The 18,695-nt window shown below is 52.0% G+C and overlaps 2 protein-coding genes across 5 annotated transcripts in view; one reads left to right on the top strand and one right to left on the bottom strand.

Moving 5' to 3' along the window:
- Window positions 1-3,117, bottom strand: part of LOC101933089 (steroid 17-alpha-hydroxylase/17,20 lyase) — a 33,040-nt gene extending 29,923 nt beyond the window's left edge. The window contains exon 1 of the mRNA XM_065552625.1: window positions 2,734-3,117. Coding sequence (XP_065408697.1) covers window positions 2,734-3,042 — 309 coding nt within the window. The 5' untranslated portion in view covers window positions 3,043-3,117. The remainder of the gene's footprint in view (window positions 1-2,733) is intronic.
- A 6,645-nt stretch (window positions 3,118-9,762) lies between these two features.
- BORCS7 (BLOC-1 related complex subunit 7) lies at window positions 9,763-16,807 on the top strand. 4 transcript variants are annotated; one of them, XM_065552621.1, is made up of 6 exons: window positions 9,763-9,941; window positions 11,143-11,205; window positions 13,059-13,102; window positions 13,909-13,929; window positions 14,383-14,441; window positions 15,662-16,807. In XM_065552621.1, exons 1-6 carry the CDS (start codon window positions 9,819-9,821, stop codon window positions 15,694-15,696), a joined length of 345 nt encoding a protein of 114 aa, XP_065408693.1. In that variant the 5' UTR covers window positions 9,763-9,818; the 3' UTR covers window positions 15,697-16,807. The 4 variants fall into 4 exon arrangements, with proteins under 4 accessions (XP_065408693.1, XP_065408692.1, XP_065408695.1 ...); XM_065552620.1 differs by having other exon boundaries at window positions 9,767-9,968; XM_065552623.1 differs by lacking the exon at window positions 14,383-14,441 and having other exon boundaries at window positions 9,767-9,941.
- Window positions 16,808-18,695: the final 1,888 nt, after the last annotated feature.

Genomic DNA, 18,695 nt, shown 5'->3' with positions numbered 1-18,695 from the left:
AGGGGGGTGGAAAGCCTGGCCTGGGAGCCAGCGATGTCACCTTGCCACTTCTGCACCATCCCGGCCTGATGACGGCAGGGTTCTTCCCTGGGGCCCCCCGGGCGTTGGACCTGACCTGGATCAGACGTGCAGTGCCTAGCTCCGGCCGAGCCCAAGGGGCTAAGCCAAGGTCTAGTGCTCTGCGTGGCCATGGGGGACACACAGGGCTGCCTCCAAGTCCCCCCGGGCGCTGCGGGGTGAACAACGGGGACAGCGCCTGTAACCTGCGTGGCACACAGGAGTGCCTTGTCTTGGGCACTGGTGCCCCCCTCTGGATATTTAAGGAACAGCGTGGCTGGGATTCGACGGGGGAGGAAATGGGCCAGCCTGGCCTCCGGCCCGCAGGTCTCTGGGGTTTGGTGCCTGAGCTTTGTCCTGTCTGCGGCTGGAGTTACAGGGCTGATGGAGTGGCGGCGTGGGAGTGGCTGGCATGTCTTCCTGTCCTGCCCACTTGGCTGCAGTTCCAGTCTGCTTGGTTAGGGCTGGGGAGGCAGACTTTCACCTCCACCGAGCCCTCCTCCTCCCACCCCTCACTTTCTGGCCCTACGCAAATTCAACATCACTGGGGCTGCTCTCTTGGATCAATGGTAAATTTGGCCCTTTGGGGATGTGTAAAGCCCTACACACAGTCAGTGAAACCATCCCGAGAGCACATTTCATCCCAGAGCATCTACGAGAGCTTTGCATGTTAAGCAGGCACCAGAGCAGCTTAACCCAGCACTGAAATGCAGCCACCTCTGGGATGGAACGCAGCCCCGCTTTAACGGTGCATGCCAGTCTCACCCAACAGTTTGGGACAAGAAGTGACGTGCCCTCCCCCATTGAAACCAGAAGGGGAATGTGGCCAGGGGGTTCCTCTGGGACACATACATGTCCCTGGACCTGCAGCCTGGGTCAGCAGGGTCACGCTAATGTTGTGGGGATAAATAAAGCAAAGGGGAAAAAACCCCGAGTGGCCTTCAGGAGCCAGCTGTGAGTAGAGACACTGCCGTGGTGGGGTCATTACTGTCACATACCGAAGTAACCCTGTTGTGACCCAAGAGACCCTCTCAATGCCAGCTGACAAGCGGTTTCAGACATAGCCGGATTCTGGGCTGTCTATTCTGGTTCACCAAAGAATGTCAGGTGAGGTCTAAAGGGAAAGCTGGGGTCACACTGGTCATCAGAGGCATTGTGACATGTATGTACAGAGACTACGTGAGGTGTTATGCACAGAGACTGGAAATACGTTTTAACGTCTGTACCAAGACAGCGTTGGCCAGACAAGTTTTCTGGCAGAGAAAGGATGTTTGTTCCCGTTTCTCTGTCAGCGTGTAAATAAAGCATAGGAAGCTAACACAATGGGTGCAGATCGATATACCAAGTCAACAGAGAGACACGAACACAACAGGGAAGAGCACACAGAAAAAACAAGTGATGGTGGGGGTGAGGGGTGATACTGCCTCTGAGGACGGATAATAAACTTTGGGGATGCACAGAGAAGACAAAGAGGACACCCCCTAGGGTGACCAGATGTCCCGATTTTATAGGGACAGTCCTGATTTTTGGGTCTTTTTCTTATATAGGCTCCTATTAGCCCCCACCCCGTCCTGATTTTTCACAATTGCTGTCCTGTCACCCTAACACCCCCTTCTCCTGCCCCTAGGAAGTAAACAGGCAGTGCATTGGTACCCATGAAAACCGGATCACAACCAGCCTTGGTCAAAATTTGGGGTGAGAGAAACTGCTGTAGGCAGGAGGTGAACCTGTGAGTTCTGTTTAGTCTCTGGAAAGCATGGTATTATTTTGTTGTATGTGTAACCCTTTGTGTCCAGGTTCCTTACTCACCAGCTCCTGAAGCTCTAAACTCTGATAACAAACTTAGTTGTGTTTTCACTATAAATATAGTTCTGGGCTGTGGTGTTAAATCAAGCGCTGGTTTGGGGCTGAATTTGACCCTCTGATGCATAGACTGTGCCTTTGGGGACAGCAAGCCTGGGATTTCTGAGCGTAGCCAGTGTCAGGGCTGGCTAGCCCAGGGCAACACTTCAAAGGGATGTGGGAAGTGCGGTGCACCTGTTGTTGCCCTGCAAGGCAAAGTAAGGCCTAGCCCGGAGGAGAGTGCTTGGCTGGCTAACAGGCTGGTGGTGTTAGGAGCTGGCCTCCAGCTAAGCACAAGCAGAATTCCTGTATGCTGGAGGTCGGGGGGTAACCAGGTGACTCACGAGCCTGGGTACCCTGAGAACCAGCCACCTTTATCACGAGGGTGCCACCTACATGAATAAAGGGGCTTTAGTTCCAGCACAGCAGCTGAAGGGTTAACAGGAGCATGGTTCCCCCCCCTTGTGTGGGACCTCAAGCTGGGGGCTATGAACAGGTCGGGGAGTCGGGGTGGATGGGTCTCACAGTCACTCCTCCCCTTCTTTCTGACTAGATGGAAATGTGGGGTCACCATAGTGGAAAGGGTCTGACCCACTGCCCTAGTGTGTTTGGCACCTGTCATTCAACGATCTTAAAGCACTGCAAGGTGGGGTATTATTCCCCTGCTTTTAGAGATGGGGAAACTGAAGCGCAGAGCGGGGAAATGCCTTGCCCAAGGACCCCCAGCCGGCTGGGAATAGAACCCAGGTCTCCCACCCCTGTGCTCTACTCACTAGGCTTTGCTGCCTTTCTCTCCCAGGCAGCTAGAGGGACAGGGCCGTGTGGGTTACTTACGGTGTGGGGCCGGCCGGCAAAGATCTTTCCCTTCTTCAGCAGCACCTCCTTGGCATGCAGGTAGTGGTTCACCACCACCATGTAGTGGGAGCCCATCTTCAGGGAGTAGAGGCTGCCGTATTTCTTCTGCAGGCTGTGGAAGAGGAGGTGGAGCTGGGGGTTACCGGACAGATGTAGCAGGCTCCCGATGATGGGCAGAGAGGGCAAGCTCCTAGGGTACTTGGGCCTGGGCTCTGTTTTCCCCTTTGCCAGTCTCCAGAAGGAGAGGAGTGCCAGCACCAGGAGCAGCGCGCCCAGGAGTGGGACCATCGTCCTTCGATGTGGCTGTCAGCTCTCCCCGGAGCGAGCGAGGCGCAGTCCCTTTTAAAGGCTTTCACTGACATTGCCTTGGTTGGGGTTGCCTGTTGCCTTGCCGAGGGCTGTGTTATCAATAGCTTGGAAGATAACCACTCACTTGGGCTGGAATGCAGCCAGCCTCCCGGCTGCCAGCGCAGCGAGAGCAGAATCCGTCTTGAGCTGGTCTTTGCCAGCTCCTAAAAATCCCAGAAAATCCCCAGCAATATCAACAGGGGTTGTGGGTTTGGCAGGCAGGGAGGATCAGCAGAGCCTCGGGGTCAGAGCAAACCTAGGGAGCGTTACCTTTGCCAGGACACATGGCAAGACTTTCTTACTGTTATGTGCATTAGGGTGGCAGCTAGAGGCCCCAAGTGAGATGGTGGCCCCATTGGAGCAGGTGCTGTACAGCGAGAGCCAATCCCGGCCCCTAACCATTTACAATCCAGTTAGACAAAGGAAGATTTCAATCCCCATTGTACACATGGGGACCATTCAAGGAGTAAGAGACTGGCCAAAGGTGGGACTTGAACCCAGGCCTTCAGCATCCTAATCCAGTGCTGTTAATAATCAGGAGCCCTTCCTTAGTGACTCCCTGGGGACCCGTATGCTTGTGCAGGAATCTAGGCAGCTCTCATGAGCTAAGTAGCCTCGGGCTAGGTCAGCAGTACATTGCTGGAGGAGCCGTGAAGTGCTGCAGGAAGTGGTGTTGGAAATCCAGTAGAGGGGCGGTCTTCCCTCTGAATCAATAGGGAGCCAACACCACTGGATCTCCCAACTTAAAACCCACTTCTTAGAGCCATTCTCACCTGATTTACTGCGTACTCTGGGAACAAGGAGCTAGGGAGGGCACCAAACATCAGAGCTCAGAGAAGGGACCACGGCTGTGTTTTTATATTGCCAAAGTATCTGGATAGTGGCTATTGGAACAGCCAAAATGACTAAATGGCACAGAAGGACGGTTTGTATGGCTAGCCACAAAAGGCACATTAACAGCGTCCATTCCCCAAGTGATCAGACCTGGATAACAAAGGCCATGGGACTTCCCTGAATTCATTCCTGTTTGAACTAGAGCAGGTCTTTTAGAAAAACGGGATTTAATATTTGCCAGTGATGGAGACTCCACCGTAACCCTGGGTAAGTTGTTCCAGTGTTTAATTACCCTCCCTGTTAAAAATATGCACCTTTAATGCTAGTCTAAGCCTGTCCATTTTCAACTTCTAGCCATTAGCTGTTGGGGGAGGGATAGCTCAGTGGTTTGTGCATTGGCCTGCTAAACCTGGGTTGTGAGTTCAATCCTTGAGGGGGCCACTTAGGGATCTGGGGCAAAATCAGTAGTGGGTCCTGCTAGTGAAGGCAGGGGGCTGGACTCAATGACCTTTCAAGGTCCCTTCTAGTTCTAGGAGATGGGATATTTCCATCATAGTTTTGTCTGCTAGACTGAAGCAGCTGCTAATCTCAAATGTCTGTCCCTCCCATAGGTATTTACAGACAGTGATCGTCACCCCTTAACCTTCTCTTTCAAGTGCCTTCGGGGTGCTTTGAAATATCCAGGCTCTACAGTTACATAGTTCCACTGTGTAGAAAGAAGGACAGTTATTTTTCGATCAAACAGGAAACAACTCATAAGGGAACTGGCTTCTTTTGGAACAGCCTTAAAGGACCCTTCCTGCTCTGATGCATGGCCTTTCCCCGTCCGTAGGAAGTACCACAATGTCAGATGTACTCGAAGACGTTAAAAAGGCCCTTGTGCCATATGATGTCTGCTCCTGTGTTTGCAGCACATTGGGTGAACCCAGCTGCAGTTTCTTCATGCGGCAGTGCCGTAGCCAGGGGGTGACCCCCTGAGGGGGGGACCAGTGGGGTAGCCAGCTTCTCAGTGAAGGGGGAGCAAACATAAAAAAGGTGCCCCTGCTTGGCTCCTCCTCTGGCCACTCCGCGCCCCCCCCCCGACTCCTCTGTCCACGCTGCGGCCATGCTGCGCCCCCCCTCGGAGGTGCTTGGTGGGGGGGGGCAGGCGCAGGGGAAGGGGTGGCGGGCGGGCGCTGCTCGCTTCTTCCGGGCGCTGGGGGGACCGGAGCAGTGGGCGGGCAGCAGCTGGCGGGCAGATCCCCTCTCCCCGGCAGCTTCCTGGTTCCCTCGCCCGGGCAGCCCAGCATTTTTTTCAAAAGCGGATCTTGCCGGGCCGCCGCTGGGGTCCTGCAGGCAAGGGGGGGGAGGGGGGAGGGGCAGCACGGCCGGACTCCAGAGGAGCCATTGGGGTGGGGTGGCGGGCACGGCCGGAGGAGCGAAGTGGCCGGGCTCCTCAACCATTGTGCCCCACGCTTCCCCTGAACCCCCCTAGCTACGCTACTGGGGGAGACACATCTGGAAGAAGAGCCACGGCAGAGGATGGAGCGGGACAGGACCCCACGTGGTGGGGTTTCCTGTGGCAGTGGGAGTCCTCTTGAAAGGTGGCCTGAAAGAGGTGGGCCTCACAGCCCTGAATCTTTAGCAATGAATGTGGATTCCTTTTGCACTGATTCCCCACAGGTTAGACACCATGTGGGAGAAAAAGCACCAGCCCGCTCTAGCTTAGGGGCTCCCTGGTACATGGGTGCAGCTGTGGAGAGCCTCTGCCGAACAAAATGGCGTCGCAAGGGATTTACCTCAGAGCAGAATTTGGACCCCAAGTCTGAGACATGAGGCAACTTTATTGCCTGCCTCATGCACATTCCCTTCTCTGCGCCCACCGAGAGCACCGGAGGGCCTCGTTAGCTGGTGCCGCGACCACCTGCAGGCATTCTGAGTGCTCAGCACACGTCCCACGGCACCTGGGGAGGGAGTGAATTAACCGGAGAAATTTGCCTCCAAAACTTTGTACCCATTCTTCAACTGGCCCTCTGTGACAGAGGGCAGCCACGGGTTGTGTGTTCTCTGGGAAAAGGCGGGCTGGGGTGTGGAGTAGTGCTGTGGTTAAGTATGGCTTCACCTCTGCTTTTTTGCAGCTTATGAGCTATGTGATAAAGCAATGCTTTGTTTTCTGGCTCAGCCTTGGGGTAGGGTGTACATGTACCGTGAGTGCGTCTTCTCCCGCTGCTCGTGGGAAATGAACCCAGCCTGCCGTGAATGAAGCCGACACCGCTCTGCTGCCACGCAGAGTTACAATTCATTGGGGCTCAAAGGGGGGCTTCTGGAGAACCGTTTCCTACCTACTGGGTTTAATGGCAGGATCCAGCCGTCACCATGAAAGGGAACTGCTCTAAGATTGGAGAGTGAGGAACATACATCCACAGGGGTATTGTGCAGTCTAATTAACTTGTGGAGCAGTCTGAGATGGTGGGATGGAAAGTTCTGTAGAAGGGCAGCGTATTTTTATGAATATTTTTGCTACTGCGTAAACGGGCAGGATGAAGGGCAGTGGGTTCAAACTACGGAATGGCAGATTAAATCTCAGGAAAAACTTCCTAACTGTAAGACTAGTAGGACAATGGCACAGACGACTAGGGAGCTTGTGGAAGCTTCTTCACTGGAGGTTTTCAAAAGGAGGCTGGAGCCATCTGTCGTGGATGGTTTAGCCACCACAAATCTGACATCTTGGCAGGCGGTTAGACTAGATGACCTTTGTGGTCCCTTCTAACCCTATGGTTCGATGAAGGACTAGCTGCCCCTTTACAATGGGCATCTTGCTGCGGCTGCTTGGGTTTACATCTGGTTTAAGTCTGGTCAGTTTCCTTTTTGCCATGGAGTCAAGACTCCATGACATCCTTCCAGCTGCCATCGGGAAGGCTGATGCTGTCCCAGCTTCCCAGCATCCCCCCTTTTCCATTCTGGTGGCCTTGCCAGCTGTCCTCAGTGGCTGGGTTCCCTTGAACTCCTCAAGGTAATGGCCAGGACAGGGCTCGGAGCGTACGCTTAAATGACACGGACAAGACGGTATGTTCCAGAGCGAAGATAAACCACATGTGCTGCAATTAAGGGCTTGTCGTGTTGGCCGAGCTCCGAGTTCTCTCTCTGATGCTGCCTGATTTCCACTGTACCCTTGGGGACAGATTTAGCAGAGTGGGCTTGAGGAAGTGGACAACGTCAGTTACTTTTCCGAGGGTTTGTAAAGCTACTACTTGGGGGAATGAGACGGGGGCAGTGGGAGGGGAAGTAATGCAAATGACAATGCAGGTGCGGGGATGTAGGCCTGCATTGTGCCTCAGTTTCCCCCAAATAAAAAGGATACGACTTACCCATGAGAATGAGTGAGGGGAGCTCTGAGGCACGTGATCATCTCCTTTGAGACTCTCAAGAGCTATAGCAGTGCAAACTGTTATATTAGCAGCAGTACATTGGTAGTATGTTAGCAGTCATCCTGCCTTTAAAGCAGCCAGGAAGCAGTTTATTTACAAGTACAAAGATGACGCGTTTCCCTGGGCCAAGACCAGCGATGTCTTTCCCAAGGCGGTGTAAGAAGAGCAATCTCAAGACGTGAAAGCTAGGGCCGAAGGTTATAATATCAAAGGAGTGTTGGCAAGTGGGCAGTGCAGGGGTCTGGGAGCTAAGACTCGGGTTCCATGCCCAACTTTGCCACTGACTTGCTATGTGAATTGGGGCAAGTCACTTAGCCCTTCTGGGCCTGTTTACCCATCTGCAAAATGGAGTTAATTATACTCTCCTGCCTACTGGGGGACGACCGACTCCCTAGTGTCTGTAAATCACTTTGAGATCCTATGATGAAAAGTAAATAAGAAGCATTGTTATCGTTCTGAAGGGAAGTGGATGCTTTGAACTTTTTCCTGTGCACGTTGAGGCCTGGTCTATGCTTAGAGTTTAGGTCAGCATAGCCATGGCTCTCAGGGGTGTGAAAAATCCATGCCGCTGACCGCTGTAGCAAAGCTGAGCTTGTAGATGCAGCTAGGTTGACGAAAGGATGCGTCCTTCGACCTAGCTATCATTGCTGGGACAGTGACAGAAAAGACCCTTCTATCAGTATAGGCAGCGTCTACACTACAGGTTGCACTGACATAGCTATGTATCGAGGCTCTAGCCCCTGTAGTCAGGGCCGGCTCCAGGGTTTTTGTCGCCCCAAGTGGTGGCGAGGGGGGAGGGGGGAAAGCCGCGATAGCGATCGGCGGCACTTTGGCGGCAGCCCCACCGCGCCGCTTCATTCTTCGGCGGCAATTCGGCAGCAAGTCCTTCCCTCCGAGAGGGACTGAGGGACCTGCTGCTGAATCGCCGCCGAAGAGCCGGACGTGCCGCCCCTTTCCATTGGCCGCCCCGAACACCTGCTTGCTGCGCTGGAGCCGGCCCTGCCTGTAGTGTAGACAAACCTCAGTAATCAACGAGAAGCGAAGTAACCAACAGCCGGGCACATACAGGTCACTGGCTCCCAAGGCAGTTTTGTTATTGTAGGGTTGGATTGGCTGGCTCTGCTGCACTGCACACACTTGCTTGTTAGCACAGGGTCAATCAGGAGGGCTGGGCTGAGGCCAGAGGGTTGTTATTTTAGTGTTGCTCGTCTTGGCACGTGCCGGGCTGCTGTCACAGGTGCCTTTGTTTTAAAGACAGCAGATGGCAAATCATCCAGGTACGGCGAATTAGCTGCATGGCTGTAAACAAAGTTGCCAAGGCAGGAATTTGAGCGTTACCCGTACCCTCTTCCCACCCCCACAGACAAGAGCCCTGCAACTGGGGACCATAAAACTAAGCATCTGACAGACACTGCGCATGCTTGACCCAGCCTCTGAGCTGGGCACAGCACTGCCAGCTGGTTGGGATCAACACGAAGGGCACAGCCACCGGGCATACCTCTCAAGTGCCCCTTGCTGGGCAGGACATCTCACAGCTGGCCCTGATTTTTGAAGTTGCCCCATAGTCCCACATGGCCATTGGAAAGCGCGGGGTCGTATGGGGTGGGGGATCAGGTCAGTGTTCCCGCTGCCTGTTCCTGTGACAGGGCCCCACTAGGGCTGGGAAGTGCCCCTTTGTTGTTGCCTGCCCTGGTTTGGGAACGCTGAGCGGAGAAGTTGTGTGTCGGGGGGTTGAGGCTCCTTGCCTGTGGCTCAGTGCACGTCTGGCACTGCAGAGAGCTCATTATTCAACCTGCGGCTGCAGAACATTGCCCCCCCATCCCCGCCCTGCCTCGATTTCCCCACCACACTGACAGCGTGCTGCCAAAAATCACGTGGAGGGGTCGGGGCTGAGAAACAGCTTGTTTGAACTGGCCAGGGTATGATCAGAGATTTCATATTCCCAGGTGACCGAGTCGTTAGGAGCAGCTGCCCCAGAAACCTGGATCACTGCAAGGGAGTGGGGTGGTGGGGTGAGAGGAAAGGGGAGCAACAATGTATCCTCTCCCAGACAGGACCTGGGAGGTATCAGGCTGAAATCGCTCTGTGCCCTAGCTGCCAGAGTGAGGATTCTGCAAGGAAACTGTGCTTGAATAGTGCAAGGGGTTGGCAAACCCTCTCCCCTCCAAACAAAACATGTGGCCTAGGACCTCGCCCAGGGCGGGGTGCCCATGGGACCCCACGACGGGTCACTAACCAGGGCCATGTGCCCCTCACTGCAAAGCTCACTGCCCCTGCTGCAGAGACCTGTACCACCAGGCAGAACCCCTCTGGGGGCTGGTGCCACCGATCCCTGGCAGGGCAGCCCCATCCCCATGGCCAGGCTGGAGCCAGGAGGCGCCCAGACCCTGCTTCGCCTTCCCTTTTAGTCTGTCCTCCGGCGCTTGCCGTCGCCCGGCCTTGAGGGGGCGGGGCGCAGACTGTGGCAGCCCCAAGATGGCGGCGGCTCCGGCAGGGAGCGCGGCCGATGCTCAGGCGCGGTTCGGCCGCTCGGTGAAGGGGCTGCTGATCGACAGGGTGACCGGCTGCGGCACCGACGTGATCGCCCTCACCAAGCAGGTGCTGAAAGGCTCGCGGAGCTCCGAGGTGAGGGCCCGCCGCCGGGACTACAACACCCAGCATGCAGCGCGCCAGCCGCGGGGTGTGCTGGGAAGTGTAGTCCGGCCGGGGGAATGCTCCGTGGGGGGCCAGGGCTTCTGGTCTCTGGGTCCGGCTGGAGCAGGGTCAAAACGTCACCTCGCTGCCTTGTGCTGCCCACGCTGCGGGACGCTCCCAGCGGGGCTTGGGCGGAGCAGTGCATGCTGGGAACTGCCCTTGCCCCAGGGGCCCCCCCCCGCCTCTCCCTCCCCTCCCCTCCCCCCTGCCTGAGAAGGGGACTGAGGTCTGGCTGGGGTGGGGGAGCGACCTGCTCCTCCCCTCCCTGGTCTCTTTCCCCCGCTGCGCTCCGAGCACCCTTGGCATCCCTGCAGCAGATTGGGACCCAGCGCGTGTCCCCTTGCGAGCTGCGCCCAGTCGTGCCCCCTCAGTGGAGCACCCCTGAGCCTGATGGGGCGGCCCCAGCAACCCATTCCAATCGGAGGGCCCGAGTGTAACTAAAATCTCCCAGCCAAACAGCCTGGGGGGCTCTGGATGAATACAGCTCGTGTGTGTTTGATACAGGCCTTGACCTGGAGCCTTCAGCCTGGGAGCAGTCACTCTGCCCCGTCCTTGGTCCGAGCATAATCTGCTGTGTGGACACAGCACAGGGGATGAATGAGAACCTGATGTGGGTGTGGGGCGCTGACTCAGAATGCATATGTACAGTCTTAACCTCTGGAAATCCTCTCCAGAACTGGCCAGTGCATTGGAGACCTGGAGCGTGGCCTTCCCCAAATCCCAAAAGTTAGGGAGAGGAAAATACTTCCGGACCCTGAGATGGCAGATCCCCAAGTCCAGCGCACCCCCTATCTAGTAAAACCGCAGAACCATTCTTGAGTGCACTGGCTGCTGCATTTGCCTACACCATCGCTGTCACTGCTGACGCCATATCTCACTGTAAAGCGCATTGTTACCGCTTTCATGAAAGATGCTGCAGGAAACCCAGTTCTCTGCTAGTCTGTTTCATCCAAGGAATGATCATTGCAGAGTTAATTCCAAAAGAAACCCAATGAAGTGAATTCCCAATTAAATCAATTCCGTGTGCAGATCTGTTGAGTGGCAGCCACAAGAAATCCCCGGTGGCCTGGGACTTCTGACTGCAGTTTGTGTGTCTGTTTTTCAGCTCCTGGGTCATGCTGCTAGAAACATGGTGATGCAAGAAGATGCCATCCTGCACTCGGAAGATGTAAGGAACGTTTATCTGCTGAAGTAATGGCATTTCTGATTAATAGGAAGCGCTGGATTTTGGCACAGAGAGTGGGGCTGAAAGGCAGTGCATCCTACTCATCAGTGCAGAATACGGAAGGGGAATCTTGTGGCTTAAGTACAGATCTAGGAGTCATAAAAATGGCCATACTGGGTCAGACCAGTGGTCCATCTAGCCCAGTATCTTGTCTTCCGACAGTGGCCAATGCCAGGTGCCCCAGAGGGAATGAACAGAACAGGGAATCAAGTGATTCATCCTCTGTCGCCCATTTCCAGCTTCCGGCAAACAGAGGCTGGGGACACTTCAGAGCATGGTTTTGGAGATCTGGGTTCTGTTTCTGGCTCTGTTGCAGATTTCCTGCATGAACTTGGGCATGTCATTGATGGCCTAATTTCAGGAGGTGCTGAGCACGCACAGCTGCCATTGAAGTCAGTGAAAATCAGGCACTTAACCTTTCCCGGCCTCAGTTTCCTTATCTGTAAAATGGTGATAATGTCCCCTGACCTCTCAGGGGTGTTGTTAAGTTCAGTTCACTGAGGCTTGCAAAGCACTCTGAGATCATGGCCTGGACGGTGCTATAGAAGTGCAGATTATTATTATTTTGTTGTAGTGTAATTCTTTCTGATAGCGCGCACTGTAGGCCAGTCTTGCACTGGTGCAGTGGGATGGGCTTACTACATCTAGGAATTCTTCACCAAACTTGCCAGCTTTGATTTCTTGAAATGCAGAAGCAAAACTGTGGGGTTCCCCTGAAGCTCACAACACCAGAATCCTTTGTAATAGACACAGTTGCTTGGATCTCCGGAGCAGTAATGGTTGTGCTGCACCATGTCTGTGCTGAATTATCCCCTTACTGAAGGGGTTCAGAGTCTTTAGTATTGCTGCACACTTTTTACCTTCCCCTCAGCAGACTTATATTTCAACTGCTGTTGGCCTGTGGCTCGTTACACTTCATGACACTGACGGGTGAGTAAAGTCCTGAAGTGAAATTTGCTAGATCGGGTAGAAATGTCCCCATTGCTGTTTTCTGGACTTGTTTATTCTCTCACGTTTCTGTGGGAGAATATTTGCTTTCAGGGGAGGCAGCTCCAATCAGTAGTATTCCAGGATCAGTGAGCTTGTCCTTGCAAGGTCAAACTGACCAGGCAAGAAGCAGTGGCATGAAGCTAATGCAGGAGATGTTTAGTTCTGAACAACACAAGGCTCTGGGCAGTGGATTAGACTCACAATGCAGCTGGTCAAGGCACTAGCACGGCAGAGATTTGAGAGCAGGTTGGATTCAACGTTAGTAGGAATGATGCGGTGTTTAACAGGGCTGAACGCAAGGGGTCGGGCTGAGGAGCCCAATCCAAGTGCAAGGCGCCTTTCTTGGACCTTGCCTCCTCGAACAGAAACATATAGCAGCGTGTGTTTGTATTTTTTAAAATCCTACCAAACGACGACCCTTCCCTGCATCCTGGAGAGAGAATGAGAGAACAAACCACACACGAGCGATGTCCGTCCCATCACTTAATGCGCTAGTGGAAAGTGTTCAGGTGCTGCGGGGATGAGCGCAGCATAAGGGCCTGAACAGAACCGATGAGAAATGGTCTTTTCGGGGTTGTTTGTGATAGTCGTTCAAGAGCTCCCCTGAGGTAGCTGTGTTTCAGGGTGAGTGAGGTGAACTCTTCCTTTGTAGCCTATAAGCTCCATTGGGTTGCAATGGGGGGGGGGGGCGGGGAGGGGGGGAAAAGCTGCTGCAGGGATATGTAGAGTTGTCACCATTCTAGAACAGCTCATACTCATTCTGCTGAGATGCTCAGGACAGTAATTCCTCCTTTGGTGCTTTGCAGAGTCTAAGGAAGATGGCGATCATAACCACTCATCTCCAGTACCAGTAAGTAGGGGGCAATGGGTACTCTAGGTTTTGTGGGGCTGATCTCCTAGAGACCCCTTTCATTCCCCTTAAAGGCCCCACATTGTGGTGGCTTTGCATGGAGCCTGGTCTGAGCACTGGCCAAAATGGGGCATTCCAGCAGGAGGGAGGGCTCCTGTCCCCCACTCTGCTGGGACCGAGCAGGCCGTGGTTTGGAAGCCTCTATCGCCAGCTCACCATGCTGGCCTATAGTTTGTTAAAGGGACGCCGTTCAGATCAAACACATTGCAACGTCCCTTTCGGTGTTAAACTACATCAGCCATTGTCCCTTGAACTAGTCACATGGGATAAACTGGATAAAGTATACAACTGCCAGCAAAAAATCTCCATATTCAACACGATGCTTTCCAGCTCTAGGCTACCAGTTTGAATTCTGTCCAGGACGCTAGTCACCTGTAGTCATCACCATGTGATGACTGTTTGGTGGGTGTGAGACATGAATTGATGAGTCTCCATCAAGTTCCTAGAGGGTGAGGGTGTCCGCACCCCCCCCCACACACACAGACACACACGCACCCCCATTAGCAATCAGCTGAGGACTGAATAGGTCATGGAGACAGGGCTCCCCTCTCACCTGAAGAGGTTGTCCTCCAGGTCAGAGTTGAGACCTGGTGCCCTGCTGCTGCCCCCGCTGGACCTGTTCTAAAGACAAATTGATGGTTTCAGTTTTCGGAGCTGTCAGTCGAGCCCCTTTTACCAGCACATAATTAGCCCCGTTGCTATTTTTTCCGACAATACCTTTTCTCTTCTCTTCTTTCCTCGTCTAGACAAGAAGCTATTCAGAAGAAGTGAGTATAGCCTGTTTTATTGGCCGATTTATTATGCTTACGCCTCTCTTGCTAACTCTCAGCAGATAGTCCGTGCTGATTCTCTCTCATAGTTTGCATGATGCCTGGCTGGGCTTTCTACTTTCAGCAAGTAAATCTGCAATGACATGAAGGCAGCATGTCCTAGCAATGGCGTGAGGTTTTCTTTTCTCCAGAGGAAGCTGGATGTGGCCCCACGGTACAAGGAAGGGAACAATCTGCTCATAAACTTAGCGGTGTCACACCAGGCCATTGCTTGGATAAGGAACCTCCAAGGAAGACTCAGGGTGCTGCATGAAGTCATGTTGATGACTCAGTAGGGGGTGATCTTTCCCCTCTCGGGGATGCTGTACTGTTAGCGGGGATATGGATGAGATATAACACCAAGGCACCGATTGCTCGTGATCACTAAAGAGTCCATTGCGTTTTTTGCAGGAGTTGGGTGTTCATCCTAGTATCCTGGCCAAGTTCCTATCTCAAGCTCCATCACCATGGTATCTTAGCAGCAGTGTGAGGGGAGAAAGGGGGGAAAATGCAAGGGACATTTTGAAATGGAAATGTACTTTTTGTTTTGAATTTTTTCATTGCAAGAATGAAAAAAAAAAATCCTGAAATTCCGAATGAAACAACATTTTTCTTTTAAAACTTGTTATGAAGAAATGTAAATTGCCACCAACCCTACTCGTTCTCTCTGCAACTAGTCATTTGGTTTGTGAAGTCCTTTGTGATCCTTCCAAATGAAATGCACTAGGCGTCCTAAGCCAGATCCTGATTGCTCTTTATTCCACGCTCGGGGTCCAGTGTAGCCCTGGCATAAGCGGATGGAGCCCTCGTTGCCTCCTGGGTGCATTATGCCCACTTGTATCAGGGCTCAGTTTAGTCCCCCTGTCGTCTGACATTCAGCCTCTCTGCGGGGTTTAAGTAGACTCTGCAGGTCACTTGGGATCTTTGTAACCGTTCCTCACTCGCCAGACTCTTTCTGATCTGTGATGGTTTCTGAGCAAAAGGAAAGCTTCGCTCTGTGCTTGTAGATGTGCTGAGTTCTTTTGGCTTTGGTCCGGTCACATGCTTTGCAGACAACTCGCCTTTGTGATGGCATGGGATATGGGTTGGATGATGCATAGATTCTAAGGCTAGAAGGGACCAATTTGATCATCTAGTCTGACCTCCTGTATAACACAGGCCACAGAACTTCCCCAAAATAATTCCGAGAGCAGAAAAACATCCCATCTTGATTTTAAAAATTGCCAGGGATGGAGAATCCACCACGACCCTTGGTAAATTGTTCCAATGGTTAATTACTCTCGCTGTTAGAAATGTACGTCTTATTTCCAGTCTAAATTTATTTAGCTTCAACTTCCAGCTGTTGGCTCACATTATACCCTCCTCTGCTAGATTGAAGAGCCCGTTGTTAAATATTTGTTCCCCATGTGGACACTTATAGATGGTGATCAAGTCACCCCTTAACCTTCCCCTTGTTAAGCTAAACCGATTAAGCTCTTTGAAACTGTAACTATAAGGCATGTTTTCTAATCCTCATTCTCATGGGTCTTGTCTGATTCACAAGGTATTTTCCCCTCCTAGCTTCTCTAACGGAGCAGTTCTGTTCCCTCACGCACAAGTGGTACTGGCATGTGCATGTATTTAGCAACCAAAACACAGAGATTCGGGGAGCTGATCTGACTTTGAACACTTCCTTCTGTCTGGTCCCCAGCGTCGAGCATTCATCAAATCTTCAGGACCAGCTGAGTCACCTTCTGAAATGAAGCAGGAGAAGCGAAGTACCCAGCCCACCTAGCGGGAGCTGATGGGACGACCTGTGTCGGTGGAGCTCCAGAGTCTCTTCCTGCTTCATCCGTTACATTGCAAGGCTGAGCTGTGCTGAAAGTCAGCTGTGAAAATGCAGTGTGTGTGTTACTGAACCTGCAGGGCTCTGTAACCTGCTCATCACAAACTCTCCCCATACTGGAGGCTAGATCACTTGCTTGCGCTTAATTTAAAGCAGACTTTACCAAAACCTGCCTGTGACTAACACTTTTCATGTCCGTTTTCTTTTCTGCGCAATGTACTGTTTGAATAGCAGTTTCCCTCTCCCCAAGGCATTGTGCCTGTTCAGCTAATGAATCAAAGGCAACGTGTGTTGTTGTTTATATTCAGCCCAATGCCAAACACATGACTGAGGTCCCATTCAAACCTATATGGTTTTCCTGGGCCCTCTGCTCTAGGGTGAATTCCCCCTTGTCTATAATTTCTGCTGAATATGGACCAGTTCTTCACAAAGTTAACCGGAGCGGTGACGGAGATGCACTGCCCGATAGCTTGAGTTGTACAGTTCCAGCATTCCCCACCCCCAAAGTACAGAAAGTAGGGCCAGCATTTCCACATGGGAACCTACATTCACATTTCGACACGTAAACCGTCGTCCTTTTTTTCCGGAGAATTGAGCTGCCACCGCTACCAGTTTGGTCAGTGGACGCTGCGTGCGCTCAACATCTTTGGAAATCAGTTGCTTAAATATGGCTTTAGGTACCTAATTTGGGCCAGAATTTTCAAACCCAGGTGCGTAGGTACATACAGCATGTGATGACGTGCCTGGTCCTTTGTCACGGGAGTGTCATGAGTGTCATTAGCACTGGGATGTCTGTTTCATGAGTGTCATTAGCACGGGGCTGTTCCTTAGTTTCTGTGTATATTGTAAAGCAGGGGGGTTGGAATGTTATCTCTCTTGCCAGTACATCTGCTGTCTCTTTTGGCCTTGAACTGCATTCCTCCTATTTCATTGCTGTTATGGTTCTTGATTAAGCAGCCTTGGATTCATTATGTAACTGTGTACAGAATCAGTAAACTATTCAGATATACAGCTGTGAGGTACTAACAGTGTGTTTAAAGGATGCCCTCAATGGGCCTGCTTCCATTAAAGTCAGTGGCAAAGCTCCCATTGACTTTAATTTGGGCCCAAGACAAATACGCTGTATGGTGGTTGCTGGGTTTTTTGTAAGTTGCTTTCCCATGTCACTAATAGCCTCTCCACTTACTCATAGGAGAAGCACTTTATTCACTGAGTGTGCTTTTCATCACTTTTTAAAATTGCATGCAGCTTGATCAGTGAGATTAGATGAAATATTTCTATCTGATGAGGTTTCTATAGAGAGAGACAAGACCTACTTCTAGGGGCGAACGAGACAAGCTTTCGAGCTATGCAGACAGGGTGATGGAACAGTTTGTATAGTGGGGGAGCTGAGAGCCATTGAACCCAACTGTAAACCCTGTGTATCATGGAAACCACTTCAAGCCAGGGGGTGCTGCACCCCTCGTTCCAGCACCTGTGTATGCAGAGCTTTCCTTTGGGTCTGTTTCAAAAGTCAGTTTCACTTGTGAGTCTCCTGCCCAATGCAGTGCAGGTAGGTTGGGCTTTCCGCATGGCAGAGGAAGGGTTAAAAAACACAGGTGCTGTTTTGAGTTTTTTTTTTTTTTAATTCTGAGAAGATTTCTATTCCTATTTAGATATTTGCATCTCTTTTTAAATACAAAGCCTATAGTGAGGGTGTCATTACGATACAGCGCTGTAGCTAGCTGCCGAGGAGGACTAGTCCAGAGGATACCGGCAGATCCAATGGCCCGAATAGGTTGACAGTTGGTGCTATATCTTGTATTTTGCTTGCCCCTTCTGCACATGGGGTGTTAGGTTAATTGTTAAGAAAAGCCCCTAGAGGAATTTAAAAAGAGCTGGGTTTTATGCAGTTGCACCAGCAGGCATATTCCGATTTGTTCCAGGGCATCACCTGCATCCGGCTGTCCCTTGCATGGTATTGATTGACGCACACTTGACCAATGGAAACCATCATTAGAATAAACTGATTGGCTAATCAGTGATCCTGGGCAGGATGCTTTCCTAGCAACTACTGAGAGCAGATTAATCTTTCCTTGGGCCTCTGACACACCACAGTTCATTCAGCATTCTGCCCTTAGACACACCAGTTAACGCCAGTGGCCTACCTGGGACTTGTGCATGCAGATCGGAGAGCAGAATTTAGCTTCAAGTCCCTAGAAGTGCTGACACCTGCTTTGTAAAAAAATTTATCTTGACTCGTACTAAAACTGCAACAGCTGCTGCCCTGAAATTCCAGACCCTAGGCAGGCTAGTTATTGAATGTGCAGGTCAAGGACTTTCCTTCACCAGTTTCCCCCTGCAGTGTTTCTCCCCATATCCTGTAGGTCTGTCATCTCAAGATGAACACCTGCAGCATTGCTTTGTTGGGTGAGAAGGGCTGGACCAGTCCAGCTTTTCCTGGTACATGTGTGACAGTCAGGATCCAGACACCCCATGGGGAGAACAGAAGGTTTAAACCCCAAACATGAGCAGTTGAACCAACTGATTGCACATTGTACTATAAAAGTGTATCGGGGAAGGTCGTTTATGAAAGCAGGTTATTCTCTGCACTTGATGGTCATTATGAGATGTATACAGATTGGTTATTCATTTATATATCTGTATATAGAAAACTGTGCTCATAAACTTCAGCTCCACTTCACAGCAGAGCAGTAAGGCTGGGAGGAGCATCTCCCAAGTCTACACTTACAAACGTACAGTGGCCCAGCTGTACCGCTACAGCTGGGCTTCTGTAAGAGCACTCGTGTAGCTGCGTTATGCCGATGGGGGAAGAGCTCTTCCATCAACGTCATAAAACCAGCTCAATGAGCGGTGGTAGCTCTGTCGGCGGGAGAGTGTCTCCTGCTGCCATAGCGCT

Source organism: Chrysemys picta, chromosome 7 (genome assembly GCF_011386835.1).
Source record: "Chrysemys picta bellii isolate R12L10 chromosome 7, ASM1138683v2, whole genome shotgun sequence".
In the NCBI taxonomy this organism is placed as follows: domain Eukaryota; kingdom Metazoa; phylum Chordata; order Testudines; family Emydidae; genus Chrysemys; species Chrysemys picta.
The sequence above is the reverse complement of the archived record's forward strand: the minus strand, read 5'-3'. Positions and strand labels throughout refer to the sequence as shown.